The sequence below is a fragment of the Oncorhynchus gorbuscha genome, linkage group LG19, assembly GCF_021184085.1.
Source record: "Oncorhynchus gorbuscha isolate QuinsamMale2020 ecotype Even-year linkage group LG19, OgorEven_v1.0, whole genome shotgun sequence".
NCBI lineage: Eukaryota > Metazoa > Chordata > Actinopteri > Salmoniformes > Salmonidae > Oncorhynchus > Oncorhynchus gorbuscha.
In genome coordinates, this window is record NC_060191.1 from 50,791,812 (window position 1) to 50,811,547 (window position 19,736).

Below are 19,736 nucleotides of genomic sequence, written 5' to 3' on the forward strand. Positions count from 1 at the left end.
CAGTGCTGCAGGCATGCCAGTGTGTAGAAGTGTGTGTGTGTGTGTGTGTGTGTGTGTGTGTGTGTGTGTGTGTGTGTGTGTGTGTGTGTGTGTGTGTGTGTGTGTGTGTGTGTGTGTGTGTGTGTGTGTGTGTGTGTGTGTGTGTGTGTGTGTGTGTGTGTGTGTGTGTGTGTGTGTGTGTGTGTGTGTGTGTGTGTGTGTGTGTCATGCTGAGATGCCACAGCTTCAGCATGGCTCAGTACTGGCAAAGATTAATTATTGACAAACTTAATCAAAATGCAAATTGTGTTGTGTCTGGAAATGTTTAATTGCTTCATTAGATGACATTAGCTGGGGTCCCACTATTCATGATACAGGGACTACTGTTTTTCCTTTAGATTTTGTAACCAAACAGTCAATTTGGCAGGGTAGCCTAGTGGTTAGAGTGTTGAACTAGTAACCGGAAGGTTGCAAGTTCAAATCCCCGAGCTGACAAGGTACAAAACTGTCGTTCTGCCCCTGAACAGGCAGTTAACACACTGTTCCGAGGCCGTCATTGAAAATAAGAATTTGTTCTTAACTGACTTGCCTAGTTAAATAAATATTTTTAAAACTAAATAAAATAATTGCAGGAATTCCAATCACTGTTCTTGGTGCTGTCTCCAGGCTCTAGGCTGTTTGTTTACCATTCACGTGGTAAAGTCAGTAACAGGCCATATAATTGGCGATGGTAGGCTTATCTTATTATAACATTTGGGCAATGTCCAATTGTCCATGGCTCGAACATGCGGTGCATTTTCGAAATGTGAATGCAACGTGTGTAGTCGAATATTTCCATGTTGAAGCCAATAAAAACCAACTAGATTGGCTACATATTTGTTATAACACGGTTGTATTGTAGGGTTACTGTATTTTATAACTAGGTCTATTGTAGGGTTACTGTATTTTATAACTAGGTCTATTGTAGGGTTACTGTATGTTATAACTAGGTCTATTGTAGGGTTACTGTATTTTATAACTAGGTCTATTGTAGGGTTACTGTATGTTATAACTAGGTCTATTGTAGGGTTACTCTATTTTATAACTAGGTCTATTGTAGGGTTACTGTATGTTATAACTAGGTTTATTGTAGGGTTACTGTATGTTATAACTAGGTCTATTGTAGGGTTACTGTATTTTATAACTAGGTCTATTGTAGGGTTACTGTATGTTATAACTAGGTTTATTGTAGGGTTACTGTATGTTATAACTAGGTCTATTGTAGGGTTACTGTATTTTATAACTAGGTTTATTGTAGGGTTACTGTATGTTATAACTAGGTCTATTGTAGGGTTACTGTATGTTTGTTATAACTAGGTTTATTGTAGGATTACTGTATGTTATAACTAGGTTTATTGTAGGGTTACTTTATTTTATAACTAGGTCTATTGTAGGGTTACTCTATGTTATAACTAGGTCTATTGTAGGGTTACTGTATGTTTGTTATAACTAGGTTTATTGTAGGATTACTGTATGTTATAACTAGGTTTATTGTAGGGTTACTGTATGTTATAACTAGGTCTATTGTAGGGTTACTGTATGTTTGTTATAACTAGGTTTATTGTAGGGTTACTGTATGTTATAACTAGGTCTATTGTAGGGTTACTGTATTTTATAACTAGGTCTATTGTAGGGTTACTGTATTTTATAACTAGGTCTATTGTAGGGTTACTGTATGTTATAACTAGGTCTATTGTAGGGTTACTGTATGTTATAACTAGGTTTATTGTAGGGTTACTGTATGTTATAACTAGGTTTATTGTAGGGTTACTGTATTTTATAACTAGGTCTATTGTAGGGTTACTGTATGTTATAACTAGGTCTATTGTAGGGTTACTGTATTTTATAACTAGGTCTATTGTAGGGTTACTGTATGTTATAACTAGGTCTATTGTAGGGTTACTGTATTTTATAACTAGGTCTATTGTAGGGTTACTGTATGTTATAACTAGGTCTATTGTAGGGTTACTGTATATTTGTGACCAACAGTCCCAGTCATGTGAAATCCATAAATTAGGCCCTAATTTATTTATTTCATTTGACTGATTTCCTGTTTTCCTGATATGAGCTGTAACCTTTGAAATTGTTGCATGTTGCGTTTATATTTTTGTTTAGCATATTTAGAAATATTGTTGTTGTTTTAAAATACAGATGGATTGTTTTCCATTTAATTAGATAAGAAACCAAACTTACTAGAAAGATTCACCATCCATGGATTTAGGTTGAGAAAACCTACGTGCTTCGAATGCAATGCAATTTTTTCTGCTATTTCTGAAGCAGGTGGTTTCGTGATGTTTATAAAACATTACATTTGGGAGCAGTATAACAGCATCCTCTTTATATTGGATCTTTATCCAGCTCCTGTGAAAAGTTTGGATGTGTGTCAAACCCTCCATAGTCTAAGTTGCATAGACTGTATAATATGCCCACGGGGAGGAATCATGGTACCTGTAACTGTATTTAGACAGCCTATTTTAAACATCTTGTTGTTTCATTTTCTATTAGAATGATATGCTTTTTAGGCCTTATCAATAGCCATGTGAATGTAATCTTGCTTGTGGCCTATGTTTGACATGTCCATGTCCAGACTGTATTTGACCTGTATCAGAGTGAATACTATAACCAATGTTTAACAATGTAGTTCCATTTGAAAGAAATGCAACGAGAACATTGTGGACTGCAAACATTGAATATATGTAACGACTATGGGGCTGGCTGTTTAACCCACTAGGCTATAGCGGACTAACACTTGAATTGGAGTTGATGAAAACGCAATACGTAAATAAACAGCTTGAAGCAACCACATATTTAGCCATTGAGCATGTTCTGATTAGCCAGTGAGGTGTCAACCCTCGACACACACACACACCTTGTTTATTCATCAAAACCCAGCCCTTTCGCCCCACTGCCAGCTACTGCTCCCATAATTACAGTTGTGAAAATAGCAAAAATATTTCTGACACACTCCCGCACCTATAGCGCTACAACCCTTAGAAATGACCCTCTAAGTGTTCCTGAAAGTTTCCTTCAGTCAAACCTGTCCCCAATTATTCTATCTCCAACCACCTGTGGTTGTTAGGACTGAGGTAATGCAGCATGGCGTTACTGTAACAGAGCCAGGGAACTACATCTGTAAACTCCTCTGCTTTAATTTGTCATTAATATCCCACCAGCTCAGCAATGAAGTTGGTTTGTGTCCCAATTGGAATGCTATTCCCTATGTAGTACTACTTTTGACTAGAGCCATATGGGCCCTACTACATATTGAATAGGGTGCCATGTGGAGTTAGAGGACTTCTCCTTAGCTCAGCTCATTTAGGGTTATTCACCCTGCTCTTTGAAATTAGATGTAGTGAAGGGGAACCAGAACCACACTGCTACTGTAGCCAGGCTTCATGGAGATTTGACACCCTCTTTTGGTAAAGTCCTGTAGTGCACACTTCTGAGACTCCTTCACCACACGTTTCAAATGTGATGCATCAAAACAGGGATAAATTGAAAAATAAAGGGCTATTTTCCATCCTTCTTTTGACATCCCATTTCCTCCTGCCGATGTAAACACTACGTCTGAGGAGGAGTGATGCAGAAAGTAATGAAAGACAAATACGAAGTCCCAAATGGCACTTTATTCCCTTTATAGTGCACTACGTATGACCAGGGATCATAGGTCTCTGGTCAAAAGTAGTGCACTATATACGTAATACACTCTTAGAAAAGAGCGTTCCAAAACCTTTTTGGTTCCAGGTAGAAACCTTTTCGGTTCAATGTAGAACCGTCTGTGGAAAAGGTTCTACATGGAACCAAAAAATATTCTTCAAAGGGTTCTACTTGTAGGTTCTAGATAACACCTTTTTTTCTAAGAGTGTAGGGTGCCATTTGGGATGCACCAAAAAACTAAAGAGAAGTGACAGTAAATCTCTTCTCATGCAGAATGTGACTGGCAACCACAGGGTGAATGATATCATCGCCACAGAGGAGGGACCACAGACGCTGGTTGGTCGGTTCATGTACGGCCCACTGGACATGGTGACTCTGACTGGAGAGAAGGTGACGACACAACACAAGACACTGCATCTCAGTGCAAGAGGCCTCACTGCAGTACCTGGTTCAAATCTAGGCTGCATCACATCCGGCCGTGATTGGGAGTCCCATAGGGCGGCGCACAATTGGCCCAGCGTCGCCAGGGTTTGGCCGGGGTAGGCCGTCATTGTAAATAAGAATTTGTTCTTAACTGACTTGCCTAGTTTAAATAAAGGTTAAATAGAATTAAGAAATTTGCAAACACTATTTGCCCTATTTACAACACTAGAGTTGCAACACTTTTAAAAGTGTCTGCATTTCAATAAAGTGACATTTATACTTCTCTTATGGTGGTCTGACAAAGGAATTTGCTTTGACAGACATCAACACTAAAGTTTATTGAAGGGAATTCAATTGCGGCCCTGAACCGTACATATCATATCATCATATCATCTTATCATGAATCTATCTTGTCCTCTCCCAGGTGGACATTCTCCTAATGACCCAGCCCCAGTCCGGCCGTTGGGTCCACTTTGACACAGAGGTGACCACCAGTAGTGGCAGAGTGGTCTACACCATCCCCAAGAGCAAGAAGCTGGCCACCGGGGTCTACCCTATCAAAATGATGGTCAAGTAAGCACACAACTCCTTTTTATTTCTTATTGATATGCAACCACAGCATGTTTGTTATCGTATGTTAGAGGTTGTATCAGTAATGAAATGGATGCGGGTTGGGACGAGTTCCCATGAAAGTGGAGGAATACTGAATTGAATTACGGCTCATATCAGTGATGGAGGTAAAGTACTGTGAAGCTCTAACAGTGTACTCACAGGTTGTTGAATAACAAGGAGCCCCAGAGGTGCCTACAGTAGCAATCATCCTCCCCCTCTCCCCCTCTCTTTACCTCCTGCCCAGGGGAGATCAGACGAGTGCAGAGGCTTACCTGACGGTGCTGCCCAGGGGGATGGAGTGTGTGGTGTTCAGCATCGATGGCTCCTTCGCTGCTAGCGTCTCCATCATGGGCAGCGACCCTAAAGTCCGCCCCGGAGCAGTGGACGTCGTCAGGTAACTCATGCGTGCGAGTGTTTGTGTGTTTGTGTTTGTGAATGTGCCTTCCAGCTTTTGTTTGATTAAGGAGCAGTTCAAGCAGAGATAAATTATTAATGGAATGTAAATGATAACTCAATTTCAACGCCTACAAGTCATCTGTTCAGCTCAGAATATGATCGTTGTATTTTGTCACATTAAAGGGAGTTGAAGGAAGTTGCTAACTTGTGTTAGTGCAAATGCTAACTAGAATTTTGTTACTTGAGAGCTTTATTCTAAAATGGATGAGAAACCAAAAAGATCCTCATCAATCTACACACAATATCCCCATACTGACAAAGCGAAAACAGGTCTTTGGATTATTTTGCAAATGTATAAAATCTAAAAAAACTGAAATACCTTATTTACATATGTATTCAGAATCTGTTCTATTATACTGTTTTTTAGAAATTGAGCTCAGGTGCATCCTGTTTCCATTGATCATCCTTGAGATGTTTCTTCAACTTGATTGGAGTCCTCCTGTGGTAAATTTAATTGATTCAACATGATTTGAAAAGGCACACACCTGTCTATATAAGGTCCCCCAGTTGACAGTGCATATCAGAACAAAAACCTAGCCATGAGGTCGAAGGAATTGTCCGTAGAGCTCCGAGACAGCCCTTTGGCAGGGTAGCAAAAAAATAATCTGCAGTATTGAAGGTCCCCAAGAACAAAGTGGCCTCTATCATTCTTAAATGGAAGAAGTTTGGAACCACCAAGACTCTTCCCAGAGCTGACCGCCCAACCAAACTGAGCAAACAGGGGAGAAAGGCCTTGGTCAAGGAGGTGACTGTAAGGCCTGTCATGACTGTCCTGATCAGGTCAGGTTACAGGAGACCACAACCCTACAGATTATCTCTCAACCCCAACAGAGGAGGAGAGATCTAGGGGTCTCAAGATGTAGGGGTTTTATGACCCCTCACGCCCCTCATGCCCCTCACGCTGGCAAATCTCAGGCCACAGACAAATTCCTTTGTCCTGTTACTATGGAGAACCAGCCTCAGAACATTGACATGAAATAAAGGGACTTTGGAACAATGGTTTCCATCAGCCACAATGGTGGTCATGACAATAGATGGAATATGAAAATGTATGTAATTTTTGTTTTGTTATTAAAGGTTATAGATGACGTTATTACGAAAACATTGTAACGTCAATAGTTTACCTAGTATATGTTTGATGTTTATACATTGTACGTTGTATTGAAAATATCCAAATCAAAGAGAATGTTTTGGTAAATATGAAATGTGAAGTTAGTTGTCAAAAATTGGATCTGAGTAAAATCTAGACCTTGCCTTGTAACTAGTTACGCCCAGAGAATTGCCCTAAAGGGGGTTATGCCCACTTCTGACACAAGGGTATAAAACTTGTGAGTAAAGAATTTACAGACAAGGCTACGTGACCCAAGCTGCAGCCAAGGTCTAAAAAGTCAACAAACCTAGAACGCAAAACAAGTTTGAAGACAAAGAAATATTTTTCTACCCAAGCTACAGATGAGTAGCTGTGTCTAAGCGGGTGAATTCAAGCCGGACCCCCTAGCATCCAATCCCAGCGAATCGTGGTATCGAACCGGTTTCATTCCTATGCTGTGAGCTCTGAGCTACAGAGCTGTCTGTCCTCAGAAGACCCCTTCCAGAGCAAGGGTGAGGGAACAGACTCCTAAGCCAAAAGGACACTGACATCGTGAGGATGACCAGAAAAGTGCGCCGGAGAAGTGTGTCATCGAGCAGCCTGAACGGTCCATGCAGAGAATCCTCTGAGATCTTCCCCACGTAATTACATCATTATATTCTGACCCATAAGAGCGGCAGTTTGGGGCAAGGCTAGGGTTAGAATAGCATAGCTGACAAATTCACCCAAATGTATATTTCTCTTGTGTACTTTCTTTTTCCTCTCTCTCTATGAAATCCCCATTTTGGGTAACACGCGCCATGGTGTGTTGGCCCGTTATACTAAGTTCTAATCAATAGCCTATAATGTGTTTTGTCTACGTGTATCTTTTATCATCATTTTAGCTTTCTCGTAAATAAATATTCAACTAAGATTGGTGTGGTACGAACTCATTGGTGAGACCCGGGTCCGTGCAGATTCACAGACTATACAACGTTCAGAACGAGATTGTAGAGGTAACGGGTTAATTAGCGGCTGTTTTGAAATTGATATTCTGATATTCTTTGAGGTAATTTGGGAAATAGAATCTCAATATAAACTAGTTACCCATGGTGCCCCAGGTTAATGATTCCGTTAATCACGCAATTATAAACTTTTAATCATTCGATGAACAACAGACGTCATATTAACTAATACAACGTCACGACAGGCCTTTATGGTAGAGTGGCCAGAGGGAAGTCACTCCTCAGTAAAAGGCACATGACAGCCCGCTTGGAGTTTGTCAAAGGCACCTAAAGACTCTCAGTATAACGTCTGTTGTCGGGAGAAGGAGAAGACCAAGGTGCAGCGTGGTAAGTATTCATAATACCTTTTAATCAATATAAATACTTGAACAAAAAAACAATAAAATGACAAACAAAAAGTTATGCAAGGTGCAATACACAAAACAGAAAACAACTACCCACAACCCATAGTGGGAAAACAGGCACACAGCAAAGACAACACAAGTGGCTTCTGGACAAGTCTCTGAATGTCCTTGAGTGGCCCAGCCAGAGGCCGGACTTGAACCCGATCGAACATCTCTGGAGAGACCTGAAAATAGCTGTGCAGTGACGCTCCCCATCCAACCTGACAGAGCTTGAGAGGATCTGCAAAGAAGAATGGGAGATACTCCCCAAATACAGATGTGCCAAGCTTGTAACATCAAACCAAAGAATACTTGAGGCTGTAATTGCTGCCAAAGGTGCTTCAACAAAGTAATAAAAAAATAATTGTGTGTTTTTTAATCTACATTTGCAAAAATGTTTTAAATAATTAGCTTTGGGCCTCCCGGGTGGCGCAGTGGTTAAGGGCGTTGTACTGCAACACCAGCTGTGCCATCAGAGACTCTGGGTTTGCGCCCAGGCTCTGTCGTAACCGGCCGCGACCGGGAGGTCTGTGGAGCGACACACAATTGGCCTTGCGTCTTCAGGGTTAGGGAGGGCATGGCCGGTAGGGATGTCCTTGTCTCATCGTGCACCAGCGACTCCTGTGGCGGGCCGGGCGCAGTGCGCGCTAACCAAGGTTGCCAGGTGCACAGTGTTTCCTCCGACACATTGGTGCGGCTAACTTCCGGGTTGGATACGCGCTGTGTTAAGAAGCAGTGCGGCTTGGTTGGGTTGTGTATCGGAGGACGCATGACTTTCAACCTTCGTCTCTCCCGAGCCCGTACGGGAGTTGTAGCGATGAGACAAGATAGTAGCTACTAAAACAATTGGACACCACGAAATTGGGGAGAAAAAGGGGTCAAATTTAAAAAACAATTATTAGCCTTGTCATTATGGGGTGTGTTGCTTGATAACGGAAAAAATAATTGAATCAATTTTAGAATAAGGCTGTAAAAAGTAAAGGGGTCTGAATACCTTCCGAATGCACTGTACCTTTAACTTCCTTCATACTGGACATAATAAATAATAAGAAAAAATAAGAAAATAAACCATAAATCTCAGAGGAATATTATTGATGTCAGTCTTTCTTTATGTTCAGTGAAAACGATAATTCTCAGAGGAATTTATCTAATTATCTTTGTGTCCAGACACTGGCAGGACCTGGGCTATCTTATCATCTACATCACAGGGAGGCCAGACATGCAGAAGCAGCGCGTGGTGTCATGGCTGTCCCAACACAACTTCCCCCAGGGCATGATCTTCTTCTCTGAGGGCCTGGTCCACGACCCACTGAGACAGAAAACCATCTTCCTCAGGAATCTAGTGCAGGAGGTACATTACATACATGATACAGTGGATATATTTTTCTTGCTCTCTATCTCAACTCCTTGTCTTTGTGTATATCTTCCTCTTTTTCTTTCTCTCTTTCTTTTTCTCACCCTGTCTACATATATCTCATTCTCTTTTTTCTATCCCTTTCTTTCTCTCTCTTTCTCTCTCTTCCTCTATTTCTCACGCACACTTCCTTGGTTCTCACATTAACATTGACTGTGGGCCTCCATCCCTCTCTGTCTCCCTCCCTCCCTCCCTCTTTCTTTCTTTCTTTCTTTCTTTCTTTCTTTCTTTCTTTCTTTCTTTCTTTCTTTCTTTCTTTCTTTCTTCTTTCTCTCTCTCTCTCTCTCTCTCTGCCAGTGTCACATTAAGATCAACTCAGCCTATGGCTCCATGAAGGACATCTCCGTGTACAACATGCTGGGTCTGAGTCCTTCACAGATTTACATTGTGGGCAGGCCTTCCAAGAAGTACCAGAATCAATGCCAGGTAGACATCAGGGGACTGTACACTCCTCTTCTACTTTTCTTTAACGATCAAGCTAATGGCATTGACTCACTAATAGCTATCGATTGTGTTTTGATGTATCTATTCCGGTCTGTCTGTGGCTTTTGTTCTTTCCTGTCACTCTCCATCTCTCTCTACCTGTTTAGTGTTCCATTCTTTATCTACCACGGCCAATCTCACTAACTCCCGTTCTCTCTCTCTCTCTCTCTCTCTCTCTCTCTCTCTCTCTCTCTCTCTCTCTCTCTCTCTCTCTCTCTCTCTCTCTCTCTCTCTCTCTCTCTCTCTCTCTCTTTCTCTCTCTCTCTCTCTCTCTCTCTCTCTCTCTCTCTCTCTCTCTCTCTCTCTCTCTCTCTCTCTCTCTCTCTCTCTCTCTCTCTCTCTCTCTGTCTCTCTCTCTCTCTTTCCCATAGTTCCTAAGTGATGGCTATGCAGTGCATCTCTCCTCACTGCAGTTTGGCCACCGGACCAGATCCAAGAAGACCTCCTCGGTCCGCATGGTCCTGAGGAAAGGCTCATTCGGCCTCTCTGCCAAACCTGACTTCCTGTGTAAACGCACCCACCTGAGGAGAACCATGTCTGTCCAGCACCCTGACCCTCCCTGCACCCCCAACCCTAAGCCTGAGCGGGCCCAGAGCCAACCAGAGTCTGATCAGGATCCCGGGGGAGGAGGAGGGGGCGGCGGCCATGGTGTCTGGGGGCGGGCCTCCATACACCGTGGAGACGCCACACCCTGACAAACAGAGAGAGATGGAGGGAAGATGGACAAGGAGGAGGACAAGGGTCTCATTGTCCAGGGCCAAGGTGAGAACTCACACTTAAAGGGTTTAAATTGCCCTATATTATACTCCTACAACTATATGATCATACTGTCTCTCTATAATAGCAAAAAACGTAAAAATATCCCCCCAGAACGTGTTTCTGAGTTGTTGTACTTGAGGCTGTGAAAATATATTGTCTAATTAACTTTACTGCAGCATAGTAGCATTTATGTCATGTGAATAAATGATTAATTCTGAATAATTTAGACATTCACCTTTGGTTCTTCAGCATTGTGTCCTAAGCCTTTGAGAACACAAGGCTTTGTAACGTTTTCACTCCAACACAGATAGATTTGTTTTGCTCATATTGTACTCTGGTGCAGTCAATAAATGTTCACCTTTATTTTGTTATGTTTTGTGGCGCGAGGGTCATCACAGCTGAAGTAGGTGCTGCAGGCATTATGATTTATACAGCTAAACAGAATAATAACAGCTTTACTGTCTGAGAGGAGGAGAGAGGGGGCAGAGAGGGAGAGAGAGACTGAGAAATTGAAACATGGAGAGAGAGGCTGCAGTCAGAAAGATGGAGAGAGATGAAAGAGAGAGAGGGATGGAGAAAGAAAGCGAAAAGGAAGAAATTGAATGGGGAGACCAGACAGAAAGAGCAGAGATCAGCCTGTATTCTCTCTCATAAATATTCATGAAGGAACCTGCGGTAGCTGTGCTATTATTAGGAACAGCTCCTTTATTTTCAACGCTCACTGCCTCCTATTCTCCCATTTACAGAGCTGCATAGATGAGCCTGATGAGCTACATCTGGAGTGTCCAATCAAGCACGAAATCCACTCATTTCTAGATTTGGGAATAGTGTTTCTGCAATTACGGAGATTGGAGTGTGGGTGCTGTCACTTCAGTGGGCCTGTAGGAACTAATCTAGTTGGCTTTTGTTGGTAATGATAATACACAGGTGTATAGGATAATTCACTGTTCACTTATACAGCTGAAGTCGGAAGTTTTAATACTTAGGTTGGAGTCATTAAAACTCATTTTTCAAACACTCCACAAATTTCTTGGTAACAAACTATAGTTTTGGCAAGTCGGTGAGGACATCTACTTTGTGCATGACACAAGTAATTTTACCAACAATTGTTTACAAACAGATTATTTCACTTATAATTCACTGTATCACAATTCCAGTGGATCAGAAGATTACATACACTAAGTTGACTGTGCCTTTAAACAGCTTGGAAAATTCCAGAAAAGTATGTCATGGCTTTAGAAGCTTCTGATAGGCTAATCGACATCATTTGAGTCATTTGGAGGTGTACTTGTAGATGTATTTCAAGGCCTACCTTCAAACTCAGTGCCTCTTCGCTTGACATCATGGGAAAATCAAAAGAAATCAGCCAAGACCACAGAAATAAAATTGTAGACCTCAACTGCACATGGGGACAACGATCGTTGAAGAAATGTCCTCTGGTCTGATGAAACAAAAATATAACTGTTTGACCATAATGACCATTGTCATGTTTGGAAACTTGTGGAAGGCTACCTGAAGCGTTTGACCCAAGTTAAACAATTTAAAGGCAATGCTACCAAATACGAATTGAGTGTATGTAAACTTCTGATCCATTGGGAATGTGTTGAAAGAAAAAAAATGATGAAATAAATCATTCTCTACTATTATTCTGACATTTCATATTCTTAAAATAAAGTGGTGATCCTAACTGACCTAAGACAGGGAATTGAAAAACTGAGTTGAAATGTATTTGGCTAAGGTGTATGTAAACTTCCAACTTCAACTGTATATGGCTTTGGGCTTTGATTGGAATAGGAACTACTAAACTAAACAAATCTTTCTTTCTTTTCAGTGTTGTCACCTATATTGGATCTTCTGCTGGTATCAGTTGTGTTAACCTCCTGCTTGGCTGCTTGGCCCTCTACACATCTTCAACAGCTTCTCCATTCCCAGGACTTATGTCTAATATTCCTCAAGTTTTCACCTAATGCTTGAAACAGCCATGCATTCATCCTAATGCGGCCTCTCAAGCTCAAATTATGTCCACGTTCTTTCAGTGGCAGTGCTATTGAAACAGTATGTTATTTTTTGTCAAGCAAAGAGAGAGACACTTTGGTCATTTGTATCATGGTGCAGAAACACTTGCTGCAGAACAGGAGATCAACACACAGACGCCACCACAGTCAAATGCTAGAAGACTCCCTCTCGTCCCCCACTGGGAATAGCAACAGATGAGATCCTGTTGAAACCTATGGAGCAATGTTCTAGCCCAAGCAATATACCATCAGGAGATGTTCCAGACAGTGTGTTCATTTACCTGTTGTGTTGACAGGTGGCAGAGCTACACTGACAGACTCCTGGAATTATCCTTTATATACATAGGACAGACATCTTGTCCCTCTCTATGGTCTGTGTCCCCAGGAGTGCTGTGGGCCTCTGGCTGCTTCACACTGTGGACATTAACCTTATGTTCCTCAGCCCGGCTGACCTGACCTAACCCCACTCCAGCCTCAGCCCTATGGCCATCCATCCATCTCTCCCTCTCTCATTCAGTTAGTCAGTGAGGCAGAACACGGCTTCAGACAGCAGCCTGGTAGGGGGTCCACGTCCACTGAACCGACGACAGAGTGGACAGCCGAAAGCTGCTCTGTCTTGCACTATCCAAGTACTACAGTATACCGCGGTGCTTGGTGTTCTGTAGGTCTGAATCCTAAAGGATGTGTTATATCTCAGCACACTCGCTGCAGGCTGTGACAATGCCTGTGGAATGCTGTTACTCCTGGTGGCTCAGATACAATAGCGGGATTTGCTTGCTGTTGTTGTGATCTTATATCTGACTGCAGATGTGGAACTACATGTTTTACTCCTCTGTCAGGATCCTGGGCATGTATGGATGGACTGAGTATTATGTGCTTTGTAAAGCTGTTTGAGGGAATGGTTGTACTGATTTGACCAAAATTCTTTACAGGGTTGTGATGAGATAGACTCAGACATCAGAGTAGTCATGGCGACCTCACATGAGGAATGATGAAACAACTGATTGAATATTGTTATTGTCAGAAGTCTAAAATGTGGAACTGACACTGAGAAGTGAATATGTTCTATGAACGGTATATCTTTCAATAGATCCTAACTTCCTGTCGGGTGAAATAACATCATTCAGAATGTTCTAGCTTCCATCCATTTTAGGAAAGCTACATCTTGAACTGTAAGGGTTGTCGTTAGGACTAATGAAGGGGTGTGTCTATTGATAGGAGATACCATGTCATCATATTTACTGTACTATGGTGGGTTAGGAAAAGATCTGACCACTCTGTGCAACTCACATATTTTTCTATAATGAAAACTGTGTACAGAAATATTTTAAAAGTGTGTTTTTTTAACATGGTTGTTTAACGTGACTGATAGTTACTTTTGCCTTAAATTGTATTTTGTTGTTGTGTAGAATTATGAAAATTACATTATTATCCTAATTGCTTGACCAAAGTAGGAGTTTGACATTCATAAGAAAGTGTGTTGTATCGACTTGATATTTTGTCTTGTATACATTTGAAGTATATTCTGAAAGGGAGTCATGCGTCATGCATGCACTGTGAGTGTGTGTTATTGTGTGTGTGTACGTTTCTGTATATTCAAGTATTAAGTATTTATGGTGTAAATACCTGTAGCTCCAATATGCTCCTGAGCACGACAAGTAAAGACCATGTATTCTGGACGGAGAAGTCAAAGGTTGGTCAGTGTTGCCTGTTCTTCAAGGCAGGAGTAGTAGTGTGTTCTTCAAGGCAGGAGTAGTATTGTGTTCTTCAAGGCAGGAGTAGTATTGTGTTCTTCAAGGCAGGAGTAGTATTGTGTTCTTCAAGGCAGGAGTAGTATTGTGTTCTTCAAGGCAGGAGTAGTAGTGTGTTATTCAAGGCAGGAGTCGTAGTAGTGTGTTCTTCAAGGCAGGAGTAGTAGTGTGTTATTCAAGGCAGGAGTCGTAGTAGTGTGTTCTTCAAGGCAGGAGTAGTATTGTGTTCTTAAAGGCAGGAGTAGTAGTGTGTTCTTCAAGGCAGGAGTAGTATTGTGTTCTTCAAGGCAGGAGTAGTATTGTGTTCTTCAAGGCAGGAGTAGTATTGTGTTCTTCAAGGCAGGAGTAGTATTGTGTTCTTCAAGGCAGGAGTAGTATTGTGTTCTTCAAGGCAGGAGTAGTAGTGTGTTATTCAAGGCAGGAGTCGTAGTAGTGTGTTCTTCAAGGCAGGAGTAGTATTGTGTTCTTAAAGGCAGGAGTAGTAGTGTGTTATTCAAGGCAGGAGTAGTATTGTGTTCTTCAAGGCAGGAGTCGTAGTAGTGTGTTCTTCAAGGCAGGAGTAGTATTGTGTTCTTCAAGGCAGGAGTAGTATTGTGTTCTTCAAGGCAGGAGTAGTATTGTGTTCTTCAAGGCAGGAGTCGTAGTACTGTGTTCTTCAAGGCTGGAGTAGTATTGTGTTCTTCAAGGCAGGAGTAGTAGTGTGTTATTCAAGGCAGGAGTCGTAGTAGTGTGTTCTTCAAGGCAGGAGTAGTATTGTGTTCTTAAAGGCAGGAGTAGTAGTGTGTTATTCAAGGCAGGAGTAGTATTGTGTTCTTCAAGGCAGGAGTCGTAGTAGTGTGTTCTTCAAGGCAGGAGTAGTATTGTGTTCTTCAAGGCAGGAGTAGTATTGTGTTCTTCAAGGCAGGAGTAGTACTGTGTTCTTCAAGGCAGGAATAGTATTGTGTTCTTCAAGGCAGGAGTAGTATTGTGTTCTTCAAGGCAGGAGTAGTATTGTGTTCTTCAAGGCAGGAGTAGTATTGTGTTCTTCAAGGCAGGAGTATTATTGTGTTCTTCAAGGCAGGAGTAGTATTGTGTTCTTCAAGGCAGGAGTCGTAGTACTGTGTTCTTCAAGGCTGGAGTAGTATTGTGTTCTTCAAGGCAGGAGTAGTAGTGTGTTATTCAAGGCAGGAGTAGTAGTGTGTTATTCAAGGCAGGAGTCGTAGTAGTGTGTTCTTCAAGGCAGGAGTAGTATTGTGTTCTTCAAGGCAGGAGTATTATTGTGTTCTTCAAGGCAGGAGTCGTAGTACTGTGTTCTTCAAGGCTGGAGTAGTATTGTGTTCTTCAAGGCAGGAGTAGTAGTGTGTTATTCAAGGCAGGAGTCGTAGTAGTGTGTTCTTCAAGGCAGGAGTAGTATTGTGTTCTTAAAGGCAGGAGTAGTAGTGTGTTATTCAAGGCAGGAGTAGTATTGTGTTCTTCAAGGCAGGAGTAGTAGTGTGTTATTCAAGGCAGGAGTCGTAGTAGTGTGTTATTCAAGGCAGGAGTCGTAGTAGTGTGTTCTTCAAGGCAGGAGTAGTATTGTGTTCTTCAAGGCAGGAGTATTATTGTGTTCTTCAAGGCAGGAGTCGTAGTACTGTGTTCTTCAAGGCTGGAGTAGTATTGTGTTCTTCAAGGCAGGAGTAGTAGTGTTCTTCAAGTTATTCAAGGCAGGAGTCGTAGTATTCAAGTAGTGTTCTTCAAGGCAGGAGTAGTAGTGTGTTATTAAAGGCAGGAGTAGTAGTGTGTTATTCAAGGCAGGAGTAGTATTGTGTTCTTCAAGGCAGGAGTAGTAGTGTGTTATTCAAGGCAGGAGTAGTATTGTGTTCTTCAAGGCAGGAGTGTGTTTCTTCAAGGCAGGAGTAGTATTGTGTTCTTCAAGGCAGGAATAGTATTGTGTTTTCAAGGCAGGAGTAGTATTGTGTTCTTCAAGGCAGGAGTAGTACTGTGTTCTTCAAGGCAGGAATAGTATTGTGTTCTTCAAGGCAGGAGTAGTATTGTGTTCTTCAAGGCAGGAGTATTATTGTGTTCTTCAAGGCAGGAGTAGTATTGTGTTCTTAAAGGCAGGAGTAGTACTGTGTTCTTCAAGGCTGGAGTAGTATTGTGTTATTCAAGGCAGGAATAGTATTGTGTTCTTCAAGGCAGGAGTATTATTGTGTTCTTCAAGGCAGGAGTCGTAGTAGTGTGTTCTTCAAGGCAGGAATAGTATTGTGTTCTTCAAGGCAGGAGTAGTATTGTGTTCTTCAAGGCAGGAGTAGTATTGTGTTCTTAAAGGCAGGAGTAGTACTGTGTTCTTCAAGGCAGGAGTAGTATTGTGTTATTCAAGGCAGGAGTCGTAGTAGTGTGTTCTTCAAGGCAGGAGTAGTACTGTGTTCTCATATGGGTCAGATTTAACACGAGTGTCTCACCAAGAATTGCACTGGCAAGGTTTTTATAACTGTTGAGAAAGAGCAAGAGCTTTTAGAGTTGTCTCAGGGTTAAGCTTCAAACCCCATTGACTGGAGAGGAATCCTCCCCGTTGGCAGGAAACCAGAAGCATAGAGAGAGTGAGAGTTAGTTATTTGCTTTCCTCTTTTATTGAACCACATAGAGTACCACACCTTCGGGCCAGTACCTAAGCTTACTAAACTAATGACAGAACAGTAGCTATATTTAAAACATGTGAATGTAAAAACGTTTCTGTATCCCCATCCCTATAATAATGTCAATAACATACCAGCAACAATGTCCTGGTCTGGGTGAATACTGTTTGATAGGATGATATACACTTTGACTTGTGATTTATATCTTGATCATGACAATGTCATCTGATCGTGACGATGTCTTAACTTAACCCATCAATATAATGTGTTGTACACTGTATGGTACTCACTGTATTTTCAACGACACTACCATTGGGTGTTGTACAGTACACTATTTACAGTCATTCTGATTTCAGCTGGCCTGTTTCCTATAAAATGTGGTGGGAAGGGCAAAACAATTGCCATTCAATATTTTACATCATTTCTGTGAATGAAGTGATATTTCTTTATTTATTGTCATGCTGTTCTATCTGGAGGAGAACTGTATGGTCAGAGTTACACTGCTGCAGAAATCAAATTGAACATTTTGTACAGTTTTAATGTAGTGGAAACATTTGTTTATATGATATAGTTTCCTGTAATTGTGTTATTGGACTTCAACCATCTCTCACTATCCTGTCAGTAATAAAAAATGAGCACAGACAAACACTCCATTTGGTTCAATGCTCCTTGATTAACTGTCTCCTCCAGCTCTAAGAATCAGTCCTGAGAACTTCCTCCCATCATTCTAATGACTCCATCAAGCCCATAATCACACAGCTTTGTGCAGACCTCTTCTTAATATTTATGCTAATCCACAGCTATTTTGGAAAGCTTTACCAGATAGCCCACATTGTCAAACTTAACCCTGAAATTGAACCCCTCACTGTCTTATTTTGACTTCCTGTGTCCTCATCCTTGTTATTATGAATCTCATTTGTCTTTGGTATATTAATGGATATATACATGGGGAGAAAAGTTAGTTCACAGGAAGTCTGTAGAAAGTATTGCCTACTTTTTGACATCATTTGTCATACTGCCAAGCCTCTCTGGCCCAATCAATATCTGGAAGGAAGGCTTTCCCTATAAGACTCATGTAGTCATTGTCACTGGTAATTTCAAAGTCAAACAAACATTTACTTCTCCATCAAATACACTGTGAGGCAAAACAAAAGCTTTCTAGACTTGATAGTATAAGGATTATGATCACTGCAACTCTAGTTATCCTCATTCACAGTTACCAGGCCTACAGTATGTAGTAACTATTGTTCTTCTGAACAGTTTATTAGAGTTCCACCATTACCTCTCTTCTTCCACATAAAGAATTCCCTTAATTGTAAAAGCTTTTTGAAGCCTGGCATGGTTTTTCCTTTGGGGTATGATAGGAGTCGTGACTTCCATCTCATTCAGTTTCATTAATTGCACTTGATTTCTTTGGCTGCAAAGCTATTCCCTTAAATGGTCGACAACACAGCAGAGGGCCATCATGCCATGCAATCACTTTGAAATATGGCCCACACAGCGGGAGAGAGGGGACTGGAAAGGCAACAACATACTCGACACACACACTTGTCTCAGCACATACAGCACCAGTAGAACCACATACTCATTCAAGGGTTTTTCTTTATTTTTATTATTTTCTACATTGTAGAATAATAGTGAAGATATCAAAACTATGAAATAACACATTTGGAATCATGTAGTAACCAAGAAAGTGTTAAACCAATCAAAATATATTTTATATTTGAGATTCTTTAAACTAGCCTCCACCCAAAAAACAGAAATACCTTATTTACATTGGTATTCAGACTCGAAATTAAGCTCAGGTGCAACATGTTCCATTGATCATCCTTGAGATGTTTCTACAACTTGATTGGTGTCCACCTGTGGTAAATTCAATTGATTGGACATGATTTGGAAAGGCACACACCTGTCTATATAAGGTCCCACAGTTGACAGTGCATGTCAGAGCAAAAACCAAGCCAATGAGGTCGAAGGATGGTCGATGGTCACTCTGGCAGAGCTCTAGAGTTCCTCTGTGGAGATGGGAGAACCTTCCAGAAGGACAACCATCTCTGCAGAACTCCACCAGTCAGGTCTTTATGGTAGAGTGGCCAGACGGAAGCCACTGCTCAGTAAAAGGCACATGACAGTGCACTTGGAGTTTGCCAAAAGGAACTTAAAAGACTCTCAAACCATGAGAAACAAGATGCTCTGGTCTGATGAAACCAAGATTAAACTCTTTGGCCTGAATGTCAAGCATCACTTCAGGAGAAAACCTGGCACCATCCCTACGGTGAAGCATGGTTGTGGCAGCATCATGCTGTGGGGATGTTTTTCAGCGGCAGGGACTGGGAGACTAGTCAGGATCGAGAGAGATCCGTGATGAAAACCTGCTCCAGAGCGCTCAGGACCACAGACTGGGTCAAAGGTTCACCTTCTAACAGGACAACAACCCTAAACACACAGCCAAGACAATCTCTGAATATCCCTGAGTGGCCCAGCCAGAGCCCAAACTTGAAACTGGTCGAACATCTCTGGAGAGGCCTGAAAACAACTGTGAAGCGAAGCTCCCCATCCAACCTGACAGAGCTTGAGAGGATCTGCAAAGAAGAATTGGAGATAGCCCCCAAATACAGGTGTGCCAAGCTTGTAGCGTCATACCCAATAATACTCGAGGCTGTAATCGCTGCTCAAGGTGCTTCAACAAAGTACTGAGTAGTGAAGGGTCTAAATATATATGTAAATGTGATATTTTAGTCGTTTTTTTAATTATACATTTGTTTTAAATAATTCAAACCTGTTGTTGCTTTGTCATTATGGGGAATTGTAGATGTGTAGATTGATGAGGAAAAAAACTATTGAATCAATTTCAGAATAATGCTGTAATCTAACAAAATGTGGAAGAAGTCAAGGCATCTGAATACCTTCTGAAGGCAATGTAACATGTTAGGTAATCCATGTACTTGATAGAAAGTGGTCTCAAGATCACTATGGAGTCCCACTGAAAGTGGTTGTTATGATTTGTAGAATGTGGCCTGAAATAGCCCCTAGCAGCGCAGCACTTCAGTGCTCATAAAGACTGAGGAAATATGCGT

At 41.5% G+C, this 19,736-nt stretch overlaps 1 protein-coding gene across 1 annotated transcript in view; it reads left to right on the forward strand.

Moving 5' to 3' along the window:
* The window catches only part of LOC124005435 (membrane-associated phosphatidylinositol transfer protein 3-like), a 181,133-nt gene extending 165,416 nt beyond the window's left edge, over nt 1-15,717 (forward strand). The window contains 7 exon segments of the mRNA XM_046314702.1: nt 3,949-4,065; nt 4,523-4,671; nt 4,955-5,104; nt 8,811-8,994; nt 9,355-9,483; nt 9,912-10,302; nt 12,131-15,717. Of these exon segments, the coding sequence (XP_046170658.1) occupies nt 3,949-4,065; nt 4,523-4,671; nt 4,955-5,104; nt 8,811-8,994; nt 9,355-9,483; nt 9,912-10,235 (1,053 nt within the window). The 3' untranslated portion in view covers nt 10,236-10,302; nt 12,131-15,717.
* The last annotated feature ends 4,019 nt before the right edge of the window (nt 15,718-19,736 follow it).